The 27,284-nt window shown below is 46.9% G+C and overlaps 2 protein-coding genes across 2 annotated transcripts in view; one reads left to right on the top strand and one right to left on the bottom strand.

Annotated features, from left to right (window-relative positions):
• Amfr (autocrine motility factor receptor) overlaps positions 1-20,266 on the top strand; it is a 42,872-nt gene extending 22,606 nt beyond the window's left edge. The window contains exons 7-14 of the mRNA XM_059264561.1: positions 1,061-1,194; positions 2,057-2,167; positions 4,360-4,550; positions 7,585-7,688; positions 14,885-15,019; positions 16,242-16,325; positions 19,039-19,223; positions 20,096-20,266. Coding sequence (XP_059120544.1) covers positions 1,061-1,194; positions 2,057-2,167; positions 4,360-4,550; positions 7,585-7,688; positions 14,885-15,019; positions 16,242-16,325; positions 19,039-19,223; positions 20,096-20,243 — 1,092 coding nt within the window. The 3' untranslated portion in view covers positions 20,244-20,266. The remainder of the gene's footprint in view (positions 1-1,060; positions 1,195-2,056; positions 2,168-4,359; positions 4,551-7,584; positions 7,689-14,884; positions 15,020-16,241; positions 16,326-19,038; positions 19,224-20,095) is intronic.
• A 3,809-nt stretch (positions 20,267-24,075) lies between these two features.
• Positions 24,076-27,284, bottom strand: part of Gnao1 (G protein subunit alpha o1) — a 159,028-nt gene continuing 155,819 nt past the window's right edge. Inside the window, exons 8-9 of the mRNA XM_059264559.1 lie at positions 26,322-26,537; positions 24,076-25,364 (exon numbers count right to left, since the gene is read on the bottom strand). Coding sequence (XP_059120542.1) covers positions 26,350-26,537 — 188 coding nt within the window. The 3' untranslated portion in view covers positions 24,076-25,364; positions 26,322-26,349. The remainder of the gene's footprint in view (positions 25,365-26,321; positions 26,538-27,284) is intronic.

Raw genomic sequence — 27,284 nt, 5'->3', positions numbered from 1 at the left:
TTCACTGGATGTGTTCAATGACTAGAGAATCCACATCTAAACCCTTCAGTTCAGCATCACTCTCTGCATTTTCAAGCATGTGCAGCAAAAATTCAGTCTTTTTTGGCTACCAACCCTGTGTCCAGCCCCACTGTTTGGCCTGGACGCACCTACCAACTCCACCATTATCTGCCGGAAAGGCACACATTGTTTCTTTAAAGTGATCTTTCAGATATTTAGCTTTTCAGATATGCATACCCCTGATGGCCTGGGCAGTTCCAAGGGTGTTTTTAAATTTGAACCTCTTGATTTGCATGATTTTGTAGGGTTTTCTGGGTCAAGAGAATAGCGAACCATCTTCACAGATCACCTCAGGCTGTTTACAGGAACCTGACTCCTGGTTTTTATTGAATAAGACTAATTAGGATCGCGCATCAGAAGATCCTACTCCATCCTCCAGAAATGTGTGAATGTATATGTATATATAAGTCTACATTACTGGACATCTTTTTGCATTAAGCTTTTAAATTTCTGGTTAATTACTCAGGAAAGGCTGGCAGTGGGATACCTAGACTGAAGAGCCAAGTGTATTGTTTAGGACAATCAAATAAATACATGCATTTACTTCCTGAAAGATTGTTCCATTTCCCTTTCACCTTAAAGAGCTTCTGTTGTACATGCACCTTCATCACTAGCAAATTCACTTGTGTGTGCATATGTGTTTGCGTGTGTGTTCGAGAGTGCGCGTGTAATTTCTGTACATGTATGCTCACCTGCACACAGATGTGAGTGTGGATGCATGTGTGGAGGCTGGAAGTTGATGCAAGGTGCATTCCTCTATTGTTCTTTACCATATTTTTTTAAAGAGGTTTTCTTCACTGAATCTGGCGCTCACTTATGAACTAGATTGCTCAGTGAGTTTCAGAGTCCTTCTGCCTCTGGGGTTACAGATGTGCATGGCCACACCTGGCTTTATGTGGGTGCTGGAGATCCTAAGTCAGCATTTTACCCACTGAACTATGTCTTCAGCTCCTCACATTTGTTTTTATTGTATATTTTACTTTCCCCCATCTCTCTTTAGTTGTTTGGCAACATCTGGTTATCTATGGCTAGCCTGGTCATCTTTATGCAGCTCCGTTACCTGTTCCATGAGGTACAGCGGCGGATCCGTCGGCACAAGAACTATTTACGTGTGGTAGGAAACATGGAAGCCAGGTAAGACAGTATGGCTCGATGTTGGCTGAGTTTACTCTTTAGCTTTGTGTGTGTGGTGCTGAGACAGGATCTCACTGTAGTCTAGGCTGACCTCCTACTCACTCCTACTAAACGCATCTTCTAGGCCAGCTTTAAATTCATGATCACCATCCCACCTTTCATTTGAGCTCGTTTAAGGATAACAATTTCTGTATTCCACCAAAACTTGCATTTGTACACTTGTAACTAGATAGAGTTCAGGCTGTCGTGTCAGACCGCTTAAGTGTGTGTCCCACTTAGCTGCAGGGCGGTCTGGGGCAGTTTACTAACTCTGTGTGCTCCAGTGACCTTATCTTTTAGAGGTGGCCTGTGGGGAGGGTTCCAGGACGTACAGCGTTCTTATTTTTAGTCACTGTCGTCACTACTGAGTAGAAGCACCTGTGGGCTTCCACCATCTCTGTTTTGGGAAGGTGTGTCTTGGTTACACTTCCTACGCATGCATGTTTTGGGCATGGCTCACTCACTGAAGATACTCACTTGCCAGCCTGAGGCTAACTAACCCAACCAGAAAGTACAGGAATAGTGGGGGTACCCTTTTTACTTCTCAGGGACAGTTTGGATCTCTGGGGTCTGGTTCCTCTGATATGTCCATAAATGTTCTGAATGTGTCACGACCAGGCCCCATTGCTGCTGCAGGATCAGTGCTTGTGCTGAAGTTTCTCACTTGGTTTTCTAAGGGCTGTGAAGAAAAAGTTACTTTCTTTAACTCATCAATTTTGCTATGTAATTGTGCCATTGTTGTGGTCGGGTGTGGAATATGGTGTGCAGCATCGGATGTGTGTGAAACTGAGCGTTCCTGCTGAGCCTGTCGTGTGTTTCACAGGTTTGCAGTTGCAACTCCAGAGGAGCTAGCTGTCAATAATGATGACTGTGCAATCTGCTGGGACTCCATGCAGGCTGCAAGGAAGCTTCCCTGTGGACATCTTTTTCACAAGTAGGAGCTTTGGACAGGGTGTTTGGGAGTGGCCTTCTGTCCTGGGGCTTAGGGCTTTTTTTTTTTTTTAACATGGCTTTGAACATAGTCCCAGCAGTAGAGCAAGGTTGTTACCTCGGCCTGGCCTTGTTGTTGATGTCGCTTGGAGCCTGTGACTGGCTTTCTTTTTTTAAACTCCCAAGCCTCCTCTTTTGCCCTCAGACCATTCTTTACCCACATTTGCCATTTGATTTCTATTTATTAGTTTTCTTCATAATTTTTCTCCATTTAAGTTCTAAAGTAACAAATATGTCTATAATATTTTTTAAGAGTTTTCATTTTCCATGGAGAGATAAATCTATTTTTGCATTTTGCACATGCTCAGAAGCAGCGTGAAAACACTACAGAGAACTGAGTTGAAGTGGGACTAGACCAAGGCCACTCGAGTGATCCATCTGCAAGGATCACAGGCTGGGCCATTCCATAAACCTCCAAGATTGGAGAAGATCTCATATTTCAGAGATCTCATCAAGGCTCTTTAAGCTAAATAATTACGTGCATGGAATTTAGAGGTATCTTTTGGCCCCTTGACTATTGAATTTTTTTTTAATCTTAAGACTTTCAGTCTTTTCCTTTTTAATATCAGAAAGGCTTTGGGGCTGGAGTAGCCCACTCAGTAAATGTGCTGACAGACTGTTTTATATGCTAGGATTAGGTACTGTGTTGGACTGTGAGGGGAAAATGGAGATAACATGAGGTGTTTGAGGCGCTTGTGTCTAATGTAAGTGCTGAACCTGAATTAACCGGCACATTTAGAATGTGCAAGTCTAAACTGACCTGTGTGCTTTATAGAAAAGAAAGTGCTGTGTGATGTGTTCTGACAAATAAACCTTGCTTGGAGATCAGAGTGCAGATCTAGCTTCTAGTTAACCATAAAGGCCAGGCAGTGGTGGCACACACCTTTAATCCCAGCATTTGGGAGAAGGAAGCAGGAAGATCAGGAGTTCAAGACCACTCTGGGTTAGGTGAGATTGATCCCGTCTAAAAGAGAAACAGAGCCAGGTGGTGGTGTTGCACGCCTTTAATCCTAGCACTAGGGAGGTGGCGACAGGAATATAAGGCGGTGGAGGATCTCAGCCCCCCCCCTTCAGTCTAATATTTCATAGAGGTAATATGGTGGCTCCTTTGCTTCTCTGATCTTTCAGATTACTACCCGATATTTGACTCCTGGTTTTTATTGATAAGACTAATTAGGATCACACTTCAAAACAGGGCTCTGAAGGGGTGGCGCACGCCTTTAATCCCAGCACCCTGGAGGCAGAGGCAGGTGGATCTCTGAAGAGTTAGTAGCAAAGGGATAGGATTCAGATTTGGAGGGAGTGACTTTTGAGGATGAGCAGAAGTGAAATCTGTGAAGGATGTAAAATGGGAGGGAGCTGCCCAACAGTGGCGAATTGGTGTGTGGATGGAACTGGGTAGAAGCCGGTGGCGTGTGAACTCATGGAAGAGGAAGGAGTGTGTCTGCTGAGGTGGAGTAGTAGGCAGGGTCTGGAGGGCCACTGGGTGGGCGGAATACCATTGAAGGGTTTGAAATGAGGTTGGTGGATAGAGAGGAATGGATTAGTACATCTCCAAAGTCACTGTTTTGAAGACAAGGCCATAGTTATAACCACATTGGTCAGTAGCTAAAGTAGTAAAAAGAAAGATCACTTGAGTAGAGGACTCAAGGATAGAAGATGCTGGCTGATTAAGCCACATGCATTCTGAAGTAGCTGAATGGAGTTGGGAAGATGAAGCTGTGTGCAGAGTGATGAGGAGAGGCTGTTACCAGGAGTGTGATAGATATCTGTGTATTAGAGTGAGGCAGGGAGAGAGTTATCTATAAATGTTTGTCAGCATTTGGATCTGGCTAGTGGTAAATGGAAGTAAAGTAAAATTAGAAAAACTAGGGCTGGAGAGATGGCTCAGCAGTTAAGAGCATTGGCTGTTCTGCCAGAGGACCTGGGTTCAATTCCCAGCATCCACATGGCAGCTCACAACTGTCTGTAACCCAGTTCCAGAGAACCTGACACCATTATACTAATGCACATAAAATAAAATTAAATAAATTATTTAAAAAACATTAGAAAAACTAGTAATTCTGGTGAATTCTCACAAATATGCTCAAGAGCGATGGAATATGTTCCTATCTTTTCCTTTGAATTCTTTGACAGCTCCTGCCTTCGTTCTTGGCTAGAACAAGACACGTCTTGTCCAACATGCAGAATGTCTCTTAACATTGCTGATGGCAGTCGAGCCAGGGAGGACCAGCAGGGGGAGAACTTGGACGAGAACTTGGTCCCTGTGGCTGCTGCCGAGGGCAGGCCTCGTTTAAACCAGCACAACCACTTCTTCCACTTCGACGGTAAGTTCTCCACCTCCACAGCTCTCGGGGGTTGAAAACTGCCCGATTAGGATTGTGTTATAGAACAGATGTTCTATTATAAACTGCCCTAATACCAAACAAATGTAGTATCACTTGTAAAAATTCTTCTTATTACGTTTGTTTATTGTACTCGTTTATTCTCTGTGTGTGTGTTTGTAGTGCATGTGTACATATATACTCCATGTGCTGTGGAGGTCAGGGTACTTAGTGAATGTTGGTTCCGTTCTTGTATCATATGGATCCTGGGGATTAGATTTGGCTTGTCAGGTTTAGCATTGAGTGCTTTTACCTACAGGGTTATCTTGCCCCTTAGTATTACATTTTAACTTCCTTTGTTTGGTTTTCAATACAGGTTTTTTTTCTCTTTGTATCCCAGACTAGCCTTGAATTAAAGGTAGTTCTGCCTCAGCCTCCCTAGAGTTAGGATTACAGGCTTGTGCTACCCTGCCTTGCTTATATCTCAATTCTAAAGTGTTTAGGGTGGTGGATGGGTAGGTTGAACTGAGGGGTTATTCTGTGCCATTAAGAAGTGGGGTGAGGTGGGGAGGTGGAGGTAGTAATATTAAGTTTACCTTCAAGGAGCCCACATAACCAGTTTAATAGTTAGCTTTTGCTAATAATTGGTTGTATTGGTGTGGTATATAAGCATGTGATGAAGGCTTCTTGAGTTGGCTTCTCAGGGAGTACCATAGGTGGAATCAGAACTGGAGCCCTGTTCCTTTGTCCATAAAGCATGACTGCTCCTGCAGTTTGTATTCTGAGGTCATGGGCATTGTATTGGGGGAGGTGAGGGGACTGATTATCTTCACTGGTTTCCTATGCACTCAATGGATATTGAGCCCATCACTTCCAGTGCCCCATGCATGAATCCCCACTCTGGAATTTTCTTTGGAGGGGTGCTGTTCAGACTCTGATTAGGTCTCTGAGGGTGAAATGTGGTGAGAGTGTTGGTGCAGTTCTGGAAGGTCCAAGGGGAGTAGAGGCACGTGTCTGAAATGCCTTGGGAGGGGCCTCAAGGGGTTGGTTGATTCTGCTAATTAAGAAGGTGTAGTGGGCACACACCTTTAATCCCAGCACTTGGGAGGCAGGGGCAGGTGGATCTCTGTGAGTTTGAGGCCAGCCTGGGCTACAGAGTGAGTTCCAGGAAAGGCTCAAAGCTACACAGAGAAACCCTGTCTCATAAAGAGAACTGTACCAGGCACAAGTTTGATCTCTATCAGTGCTTACTTGAACCTAGGGCCTTACACATGCCAGGCAAGCCTTCTACCACTGAGCTGTATTCTCAGCCCTTTTCCTGCTGTTTTGAAACAGGATCTCATTATGTTTCCCAGGCTGGCTTTTCACTTGTTAATTCTCTTGTCTCAGCCTCCCAAGTAGCTAGAATTACAGGCCTGCACTACCAGACTTGGCTTGCTAGTACAGCTTCTGCAGTGTGTTAGCGGATTTCGGAGATAGAGCCTGGTTCTATAAGCTGTCATTTTATTAATTGCTATTAGTACAAATGTAGTCAAACAAAGTCACTTTGTCCCTTGTGTGTTCTTGAAATAAACAACCATTGTATATTAACTACGTTTTATTTGGCAAGACGTCTTGTATCCCATGCTGCTACTTGGTTGTAAAGGACTGAAGCAACCCCTATACATGAAGCTTGATATTGAATTGTTTCATAGCTGGCACATGATGGCTTTGTATTTTGAGCTTCCCTTTCCTAAAATAACAGAAACAGCACCATCATGATTATATTACCCACAAACCTAGTATTATAGAATCTTTTGAATTTTTAATCTGAAGACTAAGATAACCCCTCCCCTGCCTCCAAGCCATTGTCTCATTGTGTAGCTCTTGCTGGCTTGGGACTGACTCACTCTGTAGACCGGGCTGACCTCAAATTCACAGACATCCTCCTGTCTCTGTCTTCCAAGTGCTAGGATTAAAGATGTGTACCAGGGACTGGAGAGAAGGCTCTCCAGAGTGGTTAAGAGCACTGCCTGTTCTCCCAGAGGACTTGGGTTTGGTTCCTAGCACCTATATGGTTACCTATATGGTTTACCATCATCTGTTAACTCCAGTCCCAGGGGATCAAACATTCCCTTTTTGGCCTTTTCAAGGTCACTGCATATCCGCAGTTTACAGACATAAATGGAGGCGAAACACTCATATACCTATTAAAAACAAAGGCATGCACCACAATGTCCAGACCAAGGTCAAATCTTTAATCATACTATGTAGCTCCTGCCTGGGCCCACAGCCACTCAGACCCAAATAAACCCATAGACGCTTGTATTAATTAAGACTGGCCTAATGGCTCAGGCTTCTTGCTAGCTAGATCTTACACTTAAATTAACCCATAATTCTTATTTATGTTTACCCACATGGCTTGGTACCTTTTCCCAGTTCTGCCTTCACATCTTGCTTCCTCTGTGTCTGGCTGGTGACTCCTGACTCAGCCTTCCTGTTCCCAGAATTCTCCTCTCTCTTTGTCCTGCCTATACTTCCTGCCTGGCTACTGACCAATCAGCACTTTCTTTATTAACCAATCAGAGCAACGCATTCACAGCATACAGAGCAATATCCACAGCAATATTAAGCAGAAAATACTTCATGAAGGTAATTGTGAAAGTGAGTCCTCCTCATTAGGAGTATTCTGTGCTGGCTGTAATGGGGAGTGAAACTCAGCTGTTGTACCAGGTAGAGTCATAGGACCCTTTAGGGTTTTGCTGAGAGAATGGATTAAGGTGGAGTGGATGTTTGGCCTCACACCCTGCCATGTCATTAACCTGTGGGATCTTGGATGTGTTAGCTAACTTCTCAGTGCCTCAGGGACCAAAGGCCACGGCTGAGGCCCAGAGTCCTATCTCTAGAGGAGTGGGAGGCACAGGTCGGCTTTAGTGAGGACAGAATAAAATAACCTGGTACAGCACTTGGCAGAAAGGCCTGGCATGAGGGACTACATAGATGACACTGGAGCAGGGAGCAGGGCACTAACTCTGTGTTGGATTCTGACTTGTTGTAGGGTCCCGGATTGCGAGCTGGCTGCCAAGTTTTTCAGTTGAAGTGATGCACACTACCAACATTCTTGGCATCACACAGGCAAGCAACTCCCAGCTAAATGCCATGGTAAGAACCGATAACTGCTTAAGGTGAGAAGTCGTGAGGGCGTGAAGAGTTCTGGGACATGTGTATAGTGTGTATGACCCTGCTGGTTTCTCTCTCTCCTAGTAGAACAGCAGAGTTTTTCAGGGACCACTTCCCTTTCTTTCCTTTTCCTTCTCCCTCTTCTATCTTCCCTCCCTCTTTACAGGAAGTTGAATCCAGGGCCTTCCCTTTGCTGTGCATGCATGCCATCACTGAGCCCTACACTTGTGTGTCTTTGAAGGATGGTGGTTTCTGGTTGGGGAGGCAGCTCACAGACACAATAAGCTAATGTGCTGGTGACGACTAGTGAGTGCTTAGGCAGCTGAAACTGGTCTGAAAACTTGCTGTCATTTACTTGTGTGGCAGATAATCTAACCTTTAATGTGTGCTACTAGAGTTACGTAACCGTGACTTAAGCCTACGTTGAAACTACTTGATTTGAGCAAGAAATTGAGAAGGAATTATTGACAGGAGTGAATGATGTAAAAATTGTGTAAGAACCATCAAGTATACTTTTTGTTCCTTCTGCCTGGGGGCATTGCTGTTGGCTCAAGGAGATTGTCCAAATACTTTTTTTTTTTTTTTTTTGGTATTTTTCTGAAGCTGTGTGTTTGTTTGTTTGAGATAAGGTCTCCTGTCTGGTGTGGAACTCTCTATGTAGAACAGGCCTGCCTTTGCCTCCTGAATTTGGACCCGAAGGCATGGGCCACCATACCTGGCCAGCCTTAATTTCTCCATTGAAGAAATTTGTGCTGAAAGTCTGTCCCCGTCACTAGACTGGACTCAGCTTAGCAATTGTAATGCCATCAGGGAAGCCAGGAGTCTCCTCAAGAAGGGTAGTTTTTTGTAAGCTGAGAGACTGGCAGGATGGCTATTGATCTGCAGGAACTGCACAGTGCACCCAGCTGCTGAGGTGTTGGGTGAGGACGTCCTGGGAACTCGGAGGTTACCTTGTTGGAGCAGAGTGAGGTTCATAGCAGACTTAAGGACAGTATAGAGATTCTTACACACCTTTCTGCTACATGTGAGTTTGGATGGCTATGTAGTCAGGTAAAGCAACTATTATAGTACCATCTGGGGCATTTTTCATTGCCTTAAGCTGTGTGCTCTGCCTCACCCATCCCCATAGCTTTGTTTTTCTGGAATGTCAGACAGTTGAATTTGACCTACTATTTTGTGTATAGGATTCCCCCATGCCTTATCATGGATCAGTAGCTCATTTTTTTGAAGAGTGAATTATATACCTTTATCTGGATGTATAATACTTCATTAATGCTTGTACTTTTTTTGAAATAAGGTTTATTTTATTTTTAGTCTTGTGTATATGTGTGTGTGGTGGGGTTATTATCCATGGAGGCCAGAGGTCTCAGATTTCCGGGAGCTGGATGCTAGGAATTGAACTTGGGTCCTTCTGGAAAAGTAATGCATGCTCCTAACCACTGAGCTATCTCTCCAGCCCTGTCTTGATTTCATTAGCATGTACTCGTGAAGTCCTGTGGCATAAGTCCTCTAGTCTTCCTTTTCTTCTTCAATGGTGTATTGGCTCTATCCCGGGTTTGGGTTTTCCCATATAACCTTTAGAATCACTTTGCCCATATATGTAAAGTAGCTGGGATTTGGGCTGAGATTATATTCACTCTAGAAATCAAGTTAGGAGAACTGACAGACATCCACCTGCCTCTGCTGGGATTAAAAGTGTGGCCCACCATGCTTGGCTACCTTATTTTTTTGTTTGTCAAAGGGAGTTCTTTCCTGTTCTTTCCCCCTTCCTCCCTCCCTCTCTTCATTTTTCCTTCCTTTCTTTTGAGACAGGGTCTCTCTATTTAGAAAAAAGAAAAAAGAAAAGAGTCTCGTCATGGATGCTGTAGTGTGGCCTGTTGAGTCTCACAGTTACCCTTTAGTCCATCTTTACTTGGAAATGTTCACTGCCAGTCATTGGTCTGGCTTGACGCCTCTGGCTTCCGCTGTCCCACCTGTAAAGGGCTCTCACTGGGGCTCCTCTTGGCTGTCCTGTTGTTCTGTTTCATGGAGATTCTGCTGTTTTGGATCCACAGGTTTGTCCCCTCCATGTTCAGCAGTTCATAGATGAGGCAGATGTTGAGGTAGGCCAACCCATAGCCCTGGTTCTCGGCCTGGGTGGTAGCTGGGTTGGTCAGCCCGACAGCTTTCCCTCATCACTATTCTGGCAAACTTTTCATTATTGCCTCAGGCTAGCTCACCCACTGTAGCCTGTGGCAAGGAGCTGTTCCAGTTCTCCTGCTCTCAGGCCCTCAGATCTGGGTCCCCACACTCACATCACTAGGGACAGCTCTACTGTTTTGCCCGGGTGAGATGCAGGGCCCGCTCTTCCCCATTGCTCTAGGAGGCATAAGAGAGGGTGTGTGTGTGTGTGGGGGGGGGCTCAGCTCTGCTGCTCTCAGGCCCTCAGGGCTGGCTCACATGCATCCCTGACAAACAGGGTCAGCTCTAGTGTGCTGGGGTGGGGGCGGGCGCAGGGCTAAAGTTCTCTCATTTGTTGGCGGTGGATAAGGAGGGGAGAACATCTTTCTGTCGCCCAGGCCACCATATGGCCTCCAAGGGAGTCAGTCGGTCAGCTCTCCTGTTTTCATGCCCTCAGGGTCAGCTAACCTCTGTCTCTAGTGTGCTCTAGTGTGCTGGCCAGGTGAGGTGCATGTCTGTGGTGAGGGGTTGGGCCATCTTTCTTGAGTGTGTGTGTGTGTGTGTGTGTGTGTGTGAGCTATCCCCTGAGGGGCAGGGCCAACTCTCTTGCTGCAGTATACAATGAGGGGTAGGGCCAGCTCTCCCAGGGCCAGTGAAGGGCAGGGCTGGCTCAGTACAGCCTGTGCTAACACGGGCCATGGCATCATCACAGACCCTAGCTGTAGCAGCACCACGGATCCAGACATGGCCCTCCTAAGCAGCTTGGGCCCTGTGTCATCATGGCTCCAGTGGCAGCACAGGCCACCCAGATCAGTATGGCCCTGGTGGCAGCATGGCCTTCAGACACCAACATGGACTCAGGTGGCTGACCTGGTCATCTGCACAACCCTCGGTGGTAGCAGGAACCATGGACATCACCCCAGACCCTGGCTGCTGCAGGGCCATGGACCCAGACATGGCCCTAGGCTCGGATGCCTCCATGGCTCCAGGTGGCAGCATAGGCCACCCAGATCAGTACGGCCTCACATGCCTGGCTTTTTCTGTGGTTGTCAGGATCCGAGTTCTGATCCTCATGCTTGTACAGCTCTTACCCACCACGTCATTGCTGCAGCTCCTCTTCAGTTCTGAGGATACCTCAGCAGGATGCGCAGGCAGTTCTAGATGCTTTTTCGTTTGTTGGTTTCTTGGATCTTGTTGTTTGTTTGCTTTTGCTGTTGGCTTTTCCTTCACCTATTCACTATTCTCTTGCTTGTTTAGTTTCTGAAGAGAAGCTGGACACAGTTCTTGCCTTTGCTTCTCTGCAGGGAAGCTCTTTTCCCTTTCGGCTTCTTACAAGGATTTTGGTTTTTCCCTTTGATTTTCTGTAGCTTGAAAATGATTTGCCTGGATGGTTTTTATTTATTTTACTATTTTGCTTATTTTGGGGCAACTTAGTGTTCCGGGAGCTCCTGGGCTGACTTGGTACCTGACGTTAGTGTGGGGGAAGTTGTCCTTTGTTGGTTGAGTACTTCCTTCTCCCCTTGCTTTTTCCCTCTGAGTGTTTATCCTGCATGTGTTCACCTTTGTACTTGCCTCAGTCTTCAGATATTCTGCTGTCATTTCCAGTCTTGAGTCTCTGTCTTTGGGGTTCAAAGTCCTGCAGTACCCTCAAGACCAGGGTTCTTCCTGCAGCTGGGACAGGCCTGCATTTCTGCTCTAGTGGGCTTGCTTGCTAGCTTTGCCTTTGGCTCTTCTGTAGGACTTGTAGCTGTTCTGCTTCACCTTGTTCATCTGTTTTTTCACGCCGTCTAGTTAGCATATACACCAAGGGCTCTAATGGGTAAAGGAGTCAGTGTAGACTTTAACTCATTCAATTCCCAGTCTGGACATCCCTGTCATGTCTTTTCAGATTGTGCAGTTGTTGAGTTTATATTTTTCCCCATCGTGCTCTGTGCTAATGTGGAAATTGATCTTGATGAAAGTGTCTAGGGATCAGGTCTTAGCTGGTGAGCCAGAGGCCTGGGATATGGATGTTTCAAATGCTTCTCAGCCTCCTGTCCACTCTCAGGAGAGGCAGAGTGACTGGAGAGCCCTGGAGTTAGAGTTAGGGAGGTAGAGCCAGGTGGAGTTGGGGTTTTTTCCCCCCCTAGGTCATCTGGACTCTCACAGCCTAACCCAGCAGAGTAGGCTCTGGTTAACAGAGTTTTCCTGGAGCAGACTTTGTTAAGAAAGAGGTACTCTGGTTGGTGAGTTTCTCCCTTCCTTGCTGGAAGCAGGAAGAGATGTTTCTCAGCTATTTCCTGCAGGACCCAGGCGGAGTTCCTGGGGGTTAATCCTGGGTATTACTTATGTGTGAGGGCTCCTTCTTCTCTCCCCATGCCTCTGTTCCCCTCTCTTCTTCTCCCTCCATCTCTGCATGCTGGAGGGCCTTGTGCCTGCGAGGCAAGTCTTTTGCTAACACACTACACACCCTGGCCCTTGCTTCCCTGCTTTTGGAGGTAGGGTCTCTAATCCAGGTTGGCTTGAATTAATGATCCTCCTGCTACAGCTTCCTTAGAATTGTGATTAGAGAGCACAGCCACGGGCTATTTTTAATGAAGAGTGTGTGACTAGGAGTGATCTTTGGATAAGCAGAGGTTGAGGGTACAAAACCTGTAGAAATATTGACTGAAAGGGTCACATCATCCTTCAGGTGGAGGGTGGGGTTGGAGGGGAGCAGGGAAGAAGAGGGCTTTACTGATAGAAGGAGGGGTGGATAGAGCTGCAGACGAGGTGTTTGGGTGAAAAAGAAAAGATTGGCTCACAGTAGGCAGATGTTAGAAGCAATTTGAATGTGTACCAAGATGTACAGGGAGAGGAAGTGTAACATGCGTGCGGTGGGGGAGTGTTCTGCCTTCAACAAAACAGTGGCGATCTGGCTCAGCTGCACTGTGGACAGACTTGAAGCCAGGGTGCCAAGGGAAAAAGCCAGGGACGAAGGGACAGGTTGTAGTGGGTTTTGGTCACAGCCAGCATGGAAAATGGAGGAGATGTGGCTCCTGCTGGCTCCTCCTGCTCCTGCTCTCTCTGAGACCATCACCATGGTCTTGGTATGGGCGCTCTGGAGTGGATGGCCTAGTGTGGCCACTGGGGGGTTGGGGGGGACGCCAACAAGCCAGGGGCTGTGAGCCCCCTGAGAGGGAGTTGGCTTAAAAACTTAGGGGGCCCTGTATGTTCTTTAGTTCTTTGAATGGTCTGAAATTGACTATTTTTAGCACAACTAACTTACTGGAACTACACATTTTTAATTAAAATCCAATATTTAACTGATTGGATTTTCTGGTAGAAAGTGTTAGTCTAATAAAATGAATCCAGCTTTGTTTCTTCTTTCTCTTTTTAATTGGGGGTGGAGAGCCAGGTGAGAAGAGAATAATTTAATCTGCTTGTAGAGACTCTTCCCACTTGGCTTTGGTTTTATTAGGGTGAATATTCCACTCCACAAACAGTACGGGGTCTGCAATGATTGTGGAGCCTTGGGGCCCTCTGGGCACTGAACATCTTGCCGTTGTCTACCCTCAGTGATGCAGCAAAGCTTTGGACAGAACTGACCTGTTCTGTCAAGTCTTAGTGTTGAGACACCTTCCTTCCTAGTGCAGTTGGTGGTGCTCTGTTCCTTTGGCCCTGATACCCCGTAGTACTGTATTGTACCCAAAGCAATGATCTTTCCTGCCTTTCTCCTTTCGCTTTTCTCCTCTCTTTCCTTTTCTCTCTCCTTTGTTTTTTTTCCTTTCTCTCTGTAAATTATGGAGATTTTTCTACAATTGAAACCTAGAATGTAAACATTTCTTTTTTTTTTTTTTTTTTCCAAGACAGGGTTTCTCTGTGTAGTTTTGGTGCCTATCCTGGATCTCGCTTTGTAGACCAGGCTGGCGTCGAACTCACCGAGATCCACCTGCCTCTGCCTCCCGAGTGCTGGGATTAAAGGCGTGTGCCACCACTGCCCGGCTCCGAATGTAAACATTTCTAAATTATATATGTGTAAAACACACACACACACACACACACACACACACACACACACACACACAAGTTCTAGGGTACTTGGATTGAAGTATGGACATTGTTTGGGCGTTCGTCTGCCCTTCTTATACACATGCCTAAAATCCCAAGTGCACTCTGAGATGGATCTAGAGGATAGTTTGAAAATCACAGTTCTAAGGCAGTACTAGGTATTTTCATGATCCTACTATGTGCCTAGGTTGGTCTTGAACTTGTAGACCCTCCTGCCTCTGCCTCTGGATGCTAGGGTTATAGTAGCATGTCACCATGCCCGGCTACTTTTAAAAAGTTAAAAAAATATTTTAGAATTTCATATGTGAGTACTCTATTTAAAAATTTACATTCTTTAATTGAATTTTTCTAAGTTACAGTATAATTTACATACAGTAAAAATGTGCTCTGGTTAATTCAAATTTAGCTTACAGAGCTGTGCAGACCGTACTCAGTCAAGATTCAGAGCTGATCTAGTCTTCTTTTCCATGCTTCTACGGCCCTTTTGGAGTCACCCACCGAGGGCCCCCTCCAAGTACTCCCCTGAGCAGCACCCCCAGCCTTATGCATTGCTTTTCTTTTCCTCTACTTAGTCAGGTTTCCTTCACCTTGCATAGTGGACATGAATACTATACATGCTATATCTGAACGTCGGACTTTAAAATGATCCCTTGTACATACAATACATGTAGGTAAATACTGGCACACATAAAATAAGTAAATCTTTTCAATGATTCCTTTTAAAACGAGAAGGTTCTGTTTGAGCCTGTCTTGGGGTCCCACTAGATTTCTCTCTGCCCTTTATTTTGAAATTGATGCCGTTCCAGAGGTCTGGTACCTTGGAACAATGAAGACAGTGATGTGCAGGTAATCTGCTGAGCCAAAGTGGCTGCCTTGACCTGTGCTTTCAAGGTGTGATGTCACCCTCTGTGTCCAGGACCTGCCACACACACTGACCTTTGCATGCTGCTGAGAGTGACCTTTGCTGTGGGTTCTTTGTATTCCTCCAGGCTCATCAAATTCAAGAGATGTTCCCCCAGGTCCCATACCACCTTGTGCTCCAGGACCTCCAGATGACTCGCTCCGTGGAAATAACAACAGACAACATCTTAGAAGGACGGATTCAAGTTCCTTTTCCCACACAGGTAGAATTAGGGCTTTATACAGGACAAATGTATTTCGTTTTTTCCCTAAGATTTAATTTTAATACCTAGATATTACTTACGATTTGAGGAAGGGTTTCTGTAAACTTTGTTTTGTAAACTTTGTTTTGTTCAAATCCTGCATGAGAACAGACCCACTAAAGATAAGCACAGATAACAGGAGTAATTTTTGTACAAAATCGTGCCCAGATCACCCTGCCTTTGCTGCAGGTCTGTAAGGGAATGCCATTGGCTCCTGTCAAAGGTTGACATCCGTTTCCCTTAAGAGCAAAGAGTGAGTATTTAGGCTCGGCTGTTCCATAGTTCGTTGCAACTAAAGCAGCCACTTGCAGTGAGCATGTCGGTGAGCGAGACTGCGGTCCAGTAAAACACTGTTGTAGAAATAGATGGGAGGGGTGACCGTGGTCCTTGGGCTGTGGTTTATGGATCCCTGGACTGGGAAGTAAGGCTGATTGTACATTGTATTGCAGGTGTCTACTAGGTATAGTTTAGACTTTGGACTTTAGTAAAAAGGTCAGAGTTCCTGCCTCCTCATTTGACTTCTTTGATAGGCACAAGAAATAGTGAGAGAGGAACACTGAGACTTTATATATGGCCAGATAGTCATCTACCAAAAGTTACTCTGTACAGTTGGTGCAGATATGTAGAAATCTATCAGTAAAATTTGAAAAGATGGAGCTCTTTGGAAGAGTACAGCATTTGGAGTCAGCTGGGCTGAGGAGCTAGTTATGGTCCCTCAGGTCTCAGCTGTCTGTCTGTCTGTCTGTTAGCTGCTTTTGGAGGTGGCAGAGTTGCCTCACATGGCCAGATAGAGTTGTCAGTTAAATTCATAAACCAGCCGGTGGGTATGGAGGTGCTCAGACTTGAAGGGAATATATGGGCAGGATCCAGAGAACCCTGACCTGGAGACTGACCATGTACCTGCATCCTAGCGCATGAGGAGAGTTGATGAGAAAACCAGAACAGTGCTCACTTGGCGCAGTTGACATTTGTCATTGTTTTTGTTGTGCGGTTGCTAAGATTGACGGATGCTGACTGTGGAGCAGTTTGCTAACCACTCAAACATGGCACTCCTGTGTGGGCCTCTGAGTCCTGGGTCTCACCTCTCAAGTTGTGAGCTGTGTTGAGAACTGTTGCCCCTCTGTGCCCTGGTTTTTTCTGTGCCTGTTCCTTCATTCTGCCTGCCTGCTGTGTTTGCTTCCAGCGGTCAGAGAGCCTGCGGCCTGCACTCAACAGCCCGGTGGAAAGGCCCAGCACTGATCCAGAGGAGGGAGAAGCTTCTGTCCAGGTGAGGTCAGCTCCCTAGGAGCTCGAGACTGTAGTGTGGCCCTGGGTGTTAGTTACAGTCACCTTGCTGTTGGCAGCAACAGCGTAAGGGAGGAGGAACTGTTCACTTGGCGACAGTTGGAGAGGGTTTCAGGCTGTCGTAGTGGAGAAGGTGGGGTGGACTAGTTGAGTCATGGTGACAGAATTTTGTGATGAAGGACATTCCTATACCACAGGCTAGGAAGCAGCGAGCAAGGCAGAAATAGGCTGGATATCATCTGCGGATTACCTGCTAGGCCCCACGGTTAGAGTTAACATTTTCATAGGCACGTCTGTGACTGGAGCAGGCCGTGGTAGTGTGTTCCTCTAATCTCGGCTCTCAGGACCCTGAGGCTGGAGGAGCATGAGTTTGAAGCCAGCCTGTGTGAGACTGTCTCAGAAAACATTGAAAACTGTTGCATGACTTCTGAAAGGGGGTCAATTTCTGCATTTTTTGATTGCGGACAGTTAGCAGAATTATGAATATGAGACTGCCTTGGGGCCGTGTGAGGGAACAACATGTTGATTTGTTTTCATTCCCCAGCCATTTTCTGAGTTACCATAAAGCGTTCTGGGGATATATATATATATATATATATATATATATATATATATACACACACACACACACACACACACACACACACACACACACACACACAAATCTATCTATCTATCTATCTATCTATCTATCTATCTATCTATCTATCTATATATTAGTGTAATGAAAGCAAGGAATTTTTTTGGAACTTTGCCATGCACAAGAAATGCCAAGTCCTTGGCTAACAGTTCATTAAAACGCCAGTCTGATAGATGGCTATGACCATAACTTGACCAGATTAATTGTACTTGCATAGTTATGTGTAACCTTTGCCCCTGTTTAAACCTCAGACTCTGTCAGTCCTGCAGAGGTGAAGGTGGGGCCACTGGACCCCGTTATTTATCTGTTCCTCTTCCCAGTGTAGCTAATTGAACCACTGAAAGGGAAGCAAAAGCAAGAGGCCTACTCCAGCCTGACTTAGTAGTAGTTATTTGCTCTGGGGTTGGTGGTAAGTCTGTCCACATGGGAGTCTGTCCGTATGTGCCAGCAGTGAGTGACTTGGAGGACATGGCAGGGCAGGGCTGAGGCAAACCAGGTGGGCTCTGCCTTGCTTTCTTTTTCCTTGTCCTCTACTGACTAGCTGCTCTCTTTTGCCCCTCAAAGGGTTAGAGTGAGGCTTTATGGCTGGGTCTGTATTGTTGTTAATTCTTACTGCCCTATAGTACCAGAAGCCTCACTCATACTTGGTTTGCATTTCTGTTGGCCCTTTAGAACACCCACCTGTACCTCTCCTGGGAGCAGATCACCTCTCCAGTGATCCTTTTGGGCAGGGTCTATCAACAGGTCGAGGCTGCCTCCCTCTGTACAGCTGTCACCTGAGCTCTGAGACGTGTGTGCCTACTGTCATCAGGCATCCCACTCGCTGCCATCACACCCCATCCGCTTTTCCGTTTGCTCCCGCCAGTTTCTTTGAGACTTTGTAGCTGCCAGGTTCCAGTGGGTATGAATGAGGCTGCCCTCATAGCTCTAACCTTCCATGTTTTCTTTCTTCTTACAGTTGAATAATACCCCACTGATGGGTATCTAGGCACCGGCCCCACCCCCACCCCCCATGGGTGTGGGTGTGGTCCTGGTGATGAAACCCTAGGCTTCCCACATGCTACCTAAGTCCTCCACTAACTTACATCCCTGGCTGTTTTTTCCCCTCTGTGGAGACAAAGTCTCACTAAGCCCAGACTTACTATGTGGGCCAAGTTCCATATGGCTGTCTTAAAATCCACTCGGGCTTGGCTGAAGGCAGAGAGAGGCAAAGGGTGGGAGACGAACAGGTACTGAAGTGGAAACACTTATATGAAATAGACTTTCAGCTCTGCTGCAGCCGTGAGGTGGGTGGTGGGCTGGCTCTGGCCCATGTAAGTCTGAGTCTAGGAGCAGGAGCAATGTAGGTGGATCGTACCTTCTTAAAGACGTTTGGCTATGTGAGTAGTGTCCTGGCTGTTGGAGCTTCAGCCCAAACCAGGAAAGTCCTGTGTTACCCTTTAAATGCACAGTCTGCTGTATCTGTTTTCACAAAAGATCCTATTTGATTATTTTCAATTTGGGGACATGCAGCAGATAAGACTTGTTTAAATTCTATTTTTTTTTTTTTTTTTTTTTTTTTTTTTTGGTTTTTCGAGACAGGGTTTCTCTGTGTAGCTTTGCGCCTTTCCTGGAACTCACTTGGTAGTCCAGGCTGGCCTCGAACTCACAGAGATCCGCCTGGCTCTGCCTCCCGAGTGCTGGGATTAAAGGCGTGCACCACCACCGCCCGGTGACTTGTTTAAATTCTTAAGCAGCTGGTAGAATTGAAAAAAAATTTGGAGTGCTGACCAGCAGTTTACCTTGTTCTGTTCCAAGAGTGCAGGTTGGAGGTGCATATTATGTTTCTCATGCTGGCAGCCGTTTACTTACTCCACTAACAGTGAGCATCATGAGTCTTAGCATCATGTGAGCCACGCCAGCTGGTATGCCTTCCCAGAGCCCAAGTCTCCTGCTTCGGATTCCTGACTGGCAGAAGGCCCCTGTGGTCCAGCAGAGGCCTGTGCAGAGATGCCTGGCAAGGGAGGAAGCTCTCTGGGAGGGAAAGGCCTGTGCTAACAGCTGCCTCTCTGTCCAGACGGAGCGTGGACCACTGGACCTCAGTCCTCGCCTGGAAGAGACCCTGGACTTCAGTGAGGTAGAAGTGGAGCCCGGTGAGGTGGAAGACTTTGAGGCCCGGGGGAGCCGCTTCTCCAAGTCTGCTGATGAGAGACAGCGCATGTTAGTCCAGCGCAAGGATGACCTCCTGCAGCAGGCTCGGAGGTGAGTGGATTCTCCAGTCCTCCAGCAAACGGAAGTTACAGGGAGGGATGGCGGCTTGGTGCCACCTGTTCTCAGCCTGGCCATGAGTTCTCTCTCTGCTTTTTGGTTAATCCACATGACAGACATACAGATAAGAAACTGATACCTAGGGTGGTTAATCCTGCCAGGACCTGGGGTCTGCCTTTAAGACTCCTTGAGCACTCTGCCTCGAGTGGGCCAGCAGTGTGAACAGAGCACCTGCGTTCCATGAGTTCCCCCATAGTTGGTGGCAGCTGGGGCACAGAGTGTTCCTTTGGGTTGGTAGAATCCTATTTCAGTTCTTGAGGACAAGAGCAGTGTTACTCATTCAGGTGGGTTTTGTGCCTTGCACAGAGCTGTCACTGTTAAGTTCCCATGCTGTGTCTGTGGGAAGGGAGTAGGCAGAGGAGAGTCCTCTCCCCGGGAATTAGGGTCATCCATTGAAGTCTATGCTGTGCCCTTCCTCCCTGCTCCCCAACCCCTCTTGGCCGGCTTTCCTTCCTTCCTTCCTTCCTCCCTCCCTCCCTCCCTCCCTCCTTCCTTCCTTCCTCCCTCCCTCCCTCCCTCCTTCCCTCCCTCTTTCCTTCCTTCCTTCCTCCCTTCCTTCCTTCCTCCCTTCCTCCTTCCTCTCGTCCTCTCCTTTTACGGCTTTGGGTTGAGCACAAGGCCTCATACATGCTGAGCAAGTGCTCTGCTGCTGAGCTGCACTGACCCCAGCCCACAGGCAAGAGTGTTTCAGATGACCTTGAGTGACAGCTTTGTAAAGGTACCTGTGGAGAAGAGAAACTGAAGACAGCAGCCTGCATATCTTCCCATTTCTCATCTTTCTCTCATGCCTTCCTCATTTCTTACAGGCGGTTCTTGAACAAAAGTTCTGAAGATGACATGGCCTCAGAGAGACTCCTCCCCTCTGAAGGCACGTCCTCTGACCCCGTGACCCTGCGCCGGAGGATGCTGGCAGCTGCTGCTGAGCGGAGACTTCAGAGGCAGCAGACAACCTAGTGCTTCCTCATCTTCCTCAGCCTCCTGCCCGCCCGCCCGCCCGCCTGCCCGCCCTACCGGAAGAGGCCTGTCCCAGTTTGGCCTGCTGTGTGGAGACCCGCGACTGCATTGCCGCTGCATAAAGCATGTGGTCTTACTAGTGTGTGGACAGCTGACGAATTTAATCCTTTGTAATACTTTCTCTGTGGCATTTCTCTTCCCCTTAGAAACACTGCACATTTTAACTCTAGGCATGACCTCTTCTGGTGTTGACTGGACTTGTTGGGAGTGGGACAAGCAAGGGAAGTGGGCACTTGGGCACTCAACTGCCTGCAGCAGGTCGTTTCAATTTCTGCTTTGGTATAAGCCATGGCAGATGTTAGTGTCTTTAGCGCCACAGCTGGAAGGAAGCGTGGGTTCTGGGGAGGGTGCATCCCAGCAGCCAGGAGTGCACAGCAGGAGTCTGACTACATCATGACAAACTGTCCTGTTGTCAAATGCTGTGCTTAGGGAGGAAGCATCCACAGTGTTCCAGAGGTCGGTCCCACAGGCACCTGGACCCTAGACCAGCAGGGCATCATTTAGAAAGAACTACTTTGGTACCTGGAGCAGAAAGAGAAAGCTCAGGGCTGCAGAATGAGGAGACCCTTCTCTGCTCTTAATATTCAGGACCGACCTGAGCCCCGATCCACAGTTGGCTTCACTTCCGTTCACTCTGGTGCTCCTGCATCACATAAGCGTGCCCCTATGGCCTCCTCCTTTTTCTTCCCACTCTCTGCTTACTCTAGGCATGGGAAGGGATGAGCAGCAAGCTTTGCTTATGGTTTTAATTCCTTGGTCAACCCAGTTAGGCTATGCTAAACATATGGGTTTGATCCTTGGATAGGTATGGGCCTGCCAGGCAGGGATATTTTAGAGGACATTGCTGAAGAAATACCTTCTGTATCTTTCTCCCTGGAGCCCTTCATTCCCTGCTTTTGTTCCTGTGGGTCTCATTAAACAGACAGGGAAGACATTGAATAATCCACATGCCTCAAGCAGACTTGGTCCTGGATTTTCTCCAATTCTCCGCGTATTTAAGGATTTGAAACACGCAATCATAGGTTACATAGTTTTATGTCCCACTGGATTTTTTTTTAATGTTTCAAAACATAGTTTTATGGTAGTCCTTTTGGGAAGAATCCAGTATTATCTAAAATTATTGGCAAAGTTAAATGTATTTTACATATCGGAAAGTTTTTAGAATGTTGACAAGTAATTGAAGAAAGGGGAATAGGTGAATAGGTGAAGATAATTTATTTCAATAAATCTTCCAAAAGCCTTACCTTGAACTGCTGTTAGTTAAATTCCTGTGTTTTTTTTTTTTTATTTGTTTTGCTGAGAGCATAGCGATTTGTTTTTATTGTAAAGCAACAGTAATAAAATGCAACCTCTTGTAGTGTGTTGTGTGTAGTTGGAAGCTGAGGCAGCAGCACTCTTCCAAGGGGCCGCTGGAATCCCATTCTGCTTCTGTGTCTGCTGTTTGGGTTGGGGTGTTTTATCATCCTTTGGAACTGGAGGGTGGGGGTGAGGTTCTCCTAGTGTTTTATTTGGAGAAGGCAACACTGAGCTTTTCTTTGGTATTTATGATATCTTCCCATACTGCCCGTGAAAATGAAGGTGAAGCAGATTCCACATGTCACATTTCAGAGGTGTGAAGGTGGAGACCACTTGCAGTCAGTTTCAGGGGGTCTTGAACGTTGTAGAACAGTAACAGTAGGAAGCAGAAGTGCTTTCCCATGGCTTAAGATAGTCCGGGAAGAGAAGGCCCTTGATTTGCCCCTCTGTAGATAGCTTGGGTCAACAGGAAGTTGGTAGAGAAATATCTGCATAGTCAAGGCTTCTGGCTTTCATCACTTCTTGGGGACACTGGAAGGTGGTAAGTAAAGGCACTGGTGGTGAGATTGGTTCCATTGCTATCACTGTCCTCTGGCAGCCACGTCACTGGCCCTCCAGCTCAGCTGTGGAGCAGCAAAGCTCCAAGGAGCTTCTGGGAAATTTTGGAACTATTCTTGTGCTTCTGTTTTCCTAATCGTTCATATTTAATTTTTGTCTTCTTGGGTCCTTTTTTGCTTTTAAAATTTGAGGCTTTTATGTAGCAGAGAGAATGATAGTGCACATTCATTTTGCTGGTGGTGGTGTGACTCTTCAGTGCTTGGGTAACCTAAACCTGACCTTCCCTAGAGCAGAGTAGAGAATGCTTTTAAGTTTGGAGCCAGCAGGCTTGATCCTATGTTGAGATTTTAGGAAAGGAATCTCTTCCAGGCTGTTTGGGAGCAGGGCACACAAATGGGAGGTTCACTCTGTCTGTCTGTCTGTCTGTCCGTCCTGGAAGGCTCCTTGTCCTACCTGAAGGTCTATCTCCCACCTCTGCTTTCCATAGGGTTTGAAGTGGTTCTGACCCTGGCTGTATATGGAGTTTGTGTGTTTTTGGTTTTTTTAAGATATATAGGTTCTGCCTTGATACTTGTACTAAACCTTCCTCTCCCTCTCCTCTCCAAAAACTGCTTCCTGACCTTTCTCTTAAGAAAGAAGACTGTGCTGCAGTATACCATAGTGGGTAAAGACTTGCCTAGCATGCATGGCATCCTGGATCCCATGTCCAACATGAGGGAAATAGAAAAATAAGGTCAAAACAAAATAAAACATTGGCTTTTATCTATCTGCAAAATCCACTTGCAGGTTGGAAAGTTGGGAAGGAACTCGGTAGAATGTAACTTATTTGGAGATAAACCCAGACCTGGCAGGAACAGGTCTTAGTCTTCTTCAGCCTCCCATTGGGGTCTTGGTTCGGGTGTAAGTCGTATGGGTCCCTCTGTAGACGGCAACTTGGGGAGGAGGGAATTGGTAGAGAAAGCACTGGAGAAGAGGCGTGGCTTGGTTTTGGGGGGCAGGGATTGCATTTACTAGGTATTCAACATGATGACAAGGGACAGGACTGTTAGCCTTGCTCTGAAATAGTATTGTGCCCCCTTCACACACACCATGCTGGATTCAAACAACCAAAGGCATGTGCCATGTGTCAGGGAGAGGCCTTCCTGAAATGAGAATTGCCATTTGGGTGCTGTTGGGTGAAGATGTGACTAAGCAGACCCCTGTAAGGTTCCCCTCTGCACCGCAGACACAGAACCTGTTTTTAACTGCTTGCCTAACGACTGCCCTGTGCTGTGCTGTGAGGCATTTGGTAGGCCGTGTCAACCCGTTTGCTAGTTCTTATGCAAAGCCACAGTAGTTGGAGTAGTGAGCCCAGCAGCTGCAGAGCTCAGACTGGGAGCCAGGCTGTGTTGTCCTGCTTCCCATGGGTTCTGCCTGCCCAGTACCTTGTACCCAGCTGCAGTAGGCCAAGCAAAGCAAAAGGAAACCTTCGGAGAGAGATGCAGAAGGCTGAGGCAGTTCGGCCCTCTTGGAGGGAGAGCCTAGGCACAGGAGACAGGAGAAGGGCGTGGCTTGTTTTTCCCCTCTGCTTTTCCTGCCCCAGTCTCAGACCCACCGGAAACACAAAACCCGCTGAACTGGAGGAGCTGCAGCCAGAAAGTAGGGGTCCGACTCCCAGCTCTCATTTCCCTGTGTGTGTGTGTGTGGGGGGGGGGTATGGGGTGGGGAGAGACGGACACTAGGCAGCTTTCCCAATCACTGTGCTCTCAACTGGCTCCCCTCAGTGACAGTGTTGAGGGACCTGGAAGATCGATCATGTGGAGAGATTCCTTACCCACCACCCTCCCAGGGTGTGTGGCCAGGTGGCTCCTTTGCTGTCAGAGTGACGCTCGCCCTGGGCACCGTCGTCGTCGTCTGGAAGGCAGAAGGTCAGACTCAGTACAGACAAACATTCTCTTTATTGAGCTACACATGGATTTCCATTAGAGAAGTAGGCTGGCAGTGTGTCAGTTGTCACAGAAACCCCACCGATGGGAATAGAAAGGCTTACAAAGACCCACGGGCTTTTGAGTCATTATTATTATTTTTTTTACTTTTTTCCTTTTTTCAAGTTTTTTTTCTGTATTTTTAATTTTTTTGTTTCGTCTTTTCGCCTCCATTATTGAAATGGCTGTGACTGGTCTTCAGCAAATATTGTCTTAAAAGTGAAACTGTGAACAGGTCTGGGATTAGATACTAGTCAAGTAGAAATGACATAGGACTGATCATGAAACTGTGGCTTTAATGTAAACACTACATTCCATCTTAAATTTTTTTTTGTTTTTCTTCCATCTTGTGGTATTTAAAAACTTTTATTTATTTATTTATTTTTTGTTCTTTTTTTTATCTGCAGCACAAACATCCCAACATGAGAGAGCGAACACAGATCACTGGAACAGAGGAGAGGTCAGGAGAGGGACACATGAGGGTGGGCTTCTGCCCAAGGCTGGAGGCTGTGGTGTTACAGGAAAAAACCCCAAACCACACAACCCCATTCCCCAGATAGCAGTAGAGTGGCCAGGTATGTGATGGAAGTACTCATTAGGACAAAAAGAAAACCCGAAAAGTAACAACACACAGGAACTTGAGGAGGGGACGGGGTTCCTTGCTTCTATGGGGCTGGATTTTTATAGATGGGTGTGGTCTGTGGCAGCTACCCGCCAGAGCTGTGCTTTTTCTATGCCAACTTGGAGTGACTGTGTGTGGAGTTGCGTGGGTGGGCAGGGCAGAGCTGCCACTGCCTGGTGGCACATGAGTTTCCGGACAGCCAGCAGGCATGGGATGTTACAACAGGCTGCACAGAAGCCCTGGGAGGCGCCAGGCCCAGCACAGCTGCCTGGTGCCGGCCCCAATCGGAGCTGGGACCGGGAGGGGGTGGGTACTGATGTGCATGGTTTTTTATTTCAAAATAAAAGGAAATATGGATGAAATGATGAGTTTTCCTTTTTTCTTTTTTAAAGCTACAAAGCACATGAGAAATGTTCTTTTTTTTTAAAATTCTTTCAAGTTCTAAATGTAAAGACTCAACTAAAACCGGATTCTACAGCATTCTACAGAAATACACAGCCGTCAGTCACTCTGGGGTCGTGGGTTAGACAGGGGCTTGGTACAGAAAGGCTGTGTGTCTTACAAAGGCCAAAGGTCATGCTACCAGGAGATGAACATCAACAGCAAAGTCCATGAAGCAGTCTGTAGAGAGAGAGATAGGGCCAGTCTGACCATGTTCTTGATTTTAAAAACCAACCACCCAACAAACCCTAGAACATTTCAGCTAATGCAGGGGTAGGGCAAAGCGGGGTGCCCCTTTTAGAGAAGCCCATCTCTGCCTTGTACCCTGCTTCTGGCCCTGCCTGCCTGTCCAGCCCTCCCCAGACCACTCACACCTTGTCCACATGCCCTCTTTGAGGGAATCTGGCTTCAACTCTGTTAGGCGGGTTTGGGCAATGGCTCATGTGTTTCCTCCCCTCAGCTGTTTGAAAAGGCAGACCAGGTCTCCCATCTCTCTAATTTTTTTCTCTGTTCCCATAAATAAAAAACTCAGGAGACAATGGATTGATTGGAGCAATGATTCTTCTAGATTCTTGAAATAAACAACCACCACCACCCAAAGGAGCAGGGTCCTTAGAGTTTTCTGTTGGGGCTGTAAGGTAGGGGGATGCTTAGAGTGTTGGTGACTTCTTAAAGGGTTTTGGAATTTGAGCAGGGGTAGGGCAGAGCTGAGCAGGCAGCCTCGTGGTAGGATGCAGAGCAGGGCAGGCCGGATGGACAGACCCAGGTCTCCCTCTGCCTGCCCTGCTCATAGAGTGGGTCTCGGAAAGTAAAACTCTGGGGCTGTCCAGAAGATTCCCAACCTAGGCTCCTACCATGCCCTGTGTGTGTGCACGCACATGTGTGCATGCTCATGTGCTGTCCCAGGAAAACTGATGAGCTAGGGATGGTGGTCAGTTCTGTCCGTAGCTCTTTCGAGTATTAACTAAAAACATTTTTCTAATATATACTTGTGTATAGATAAGGTTTTTGTTATGCCTCTTTAAAGTTTATTTACCAACTTGCACTGGTTAGTGGTGTGTGTGTGTGTGTGTGTGTGTGTGTGTGTGTGTGTGTGTGTGTACACGCAAGCTGTTCTGTGAGTGCTGGAATCATTACCAAATAGGTTGCTATACAGGACAAGAGGTCAGTACAAGCCGCAGCCCCGGAGATTGTTGGCAATGATGATGTCGGTGACAGCGTCGAATACCACCTGGATATTATTCGTGTCTGTGGCACAAGTCATGTGACAATAGATTTCTTTGTTGGGTGAGCGGTTTTTGCTTTCAAACTGGGTTTGGATGTAGGCAGCTGCATCTTCATAGGTGTTGGAGCCTGCAGGAAGATACAGGAGAATCGGCAAGAGGCCCTAGTGAGAGTTGGGGGTGGACAGGGGAGTGGTCAGGAGGCATATCCAGGAGGGGGCGTGGGGGTGAGACAGGAAGGAACAGCAGGAGTGCCACGCCCTCCACCTGGGAAGGCAACACTGGAAGGTAAAAACCATGGAAGGCCTGGCATCGCCTGCCTTCTGCCTCCTCAGCTTTTACTTACGTGTTTGTTTAGATGTGCACGATGCTCGGGGAAGAGCAAGCCACGGGAGACCTCGTTTGTTTTAGATTAACAAATCTGGATGAAGCCCCCCTCCATGACCTTCAGTTGAAATCTAAACCAACTCCATGACTTTTTTTTTAAAATTTAGTTTTATGTGTATGGGTGTTTGCCTACATGTATGTCTGTGCAGCACGTGTGCAGCATATGTCTGCAGCAGCCAGAAGATGATGTTGATCCCCTGGAACTGGAGTTACAGACAGTTGTTAGCTGCCATGTAGAAGCTGGAACCCAAACCCAGATTCTCTGGAAGAGTAGCAGGCGCTCTGAACCATCCCCCCGGCCCATTGGAGACTTCTAAGATTTATTCGTATTTATGTGTATGTATATGCGTCTTTGTGAGTATATGTCCATATATGTGCTGTGCTGGAGTCTATGGAAGCCAGAAGAGGCTTCGGATCCCCTGGAGATGGAATTACAGGTAGTTTTGAGCCATCTGGTGTGTGCTAGAAACTGAACTTGGATGCTCTGGAA

Source organism: Peromyscus eremicus, chromosome 5, assembly GCF_949786415.1.
Source record: "Peromyscus eremicus chromosome 5, PerEre_H2_v1, whole genome shotgun sequence".
NCBI classification, from domain to species: Eukaryota; Metazoa; Chordata; class Mammalia; order Rodentia; family Cricetidae; genus Peromyscus; species Peromyscus eremicus.
This window is presented reverse-complemented; position numbering and strand designations above follow the sequence as displayed.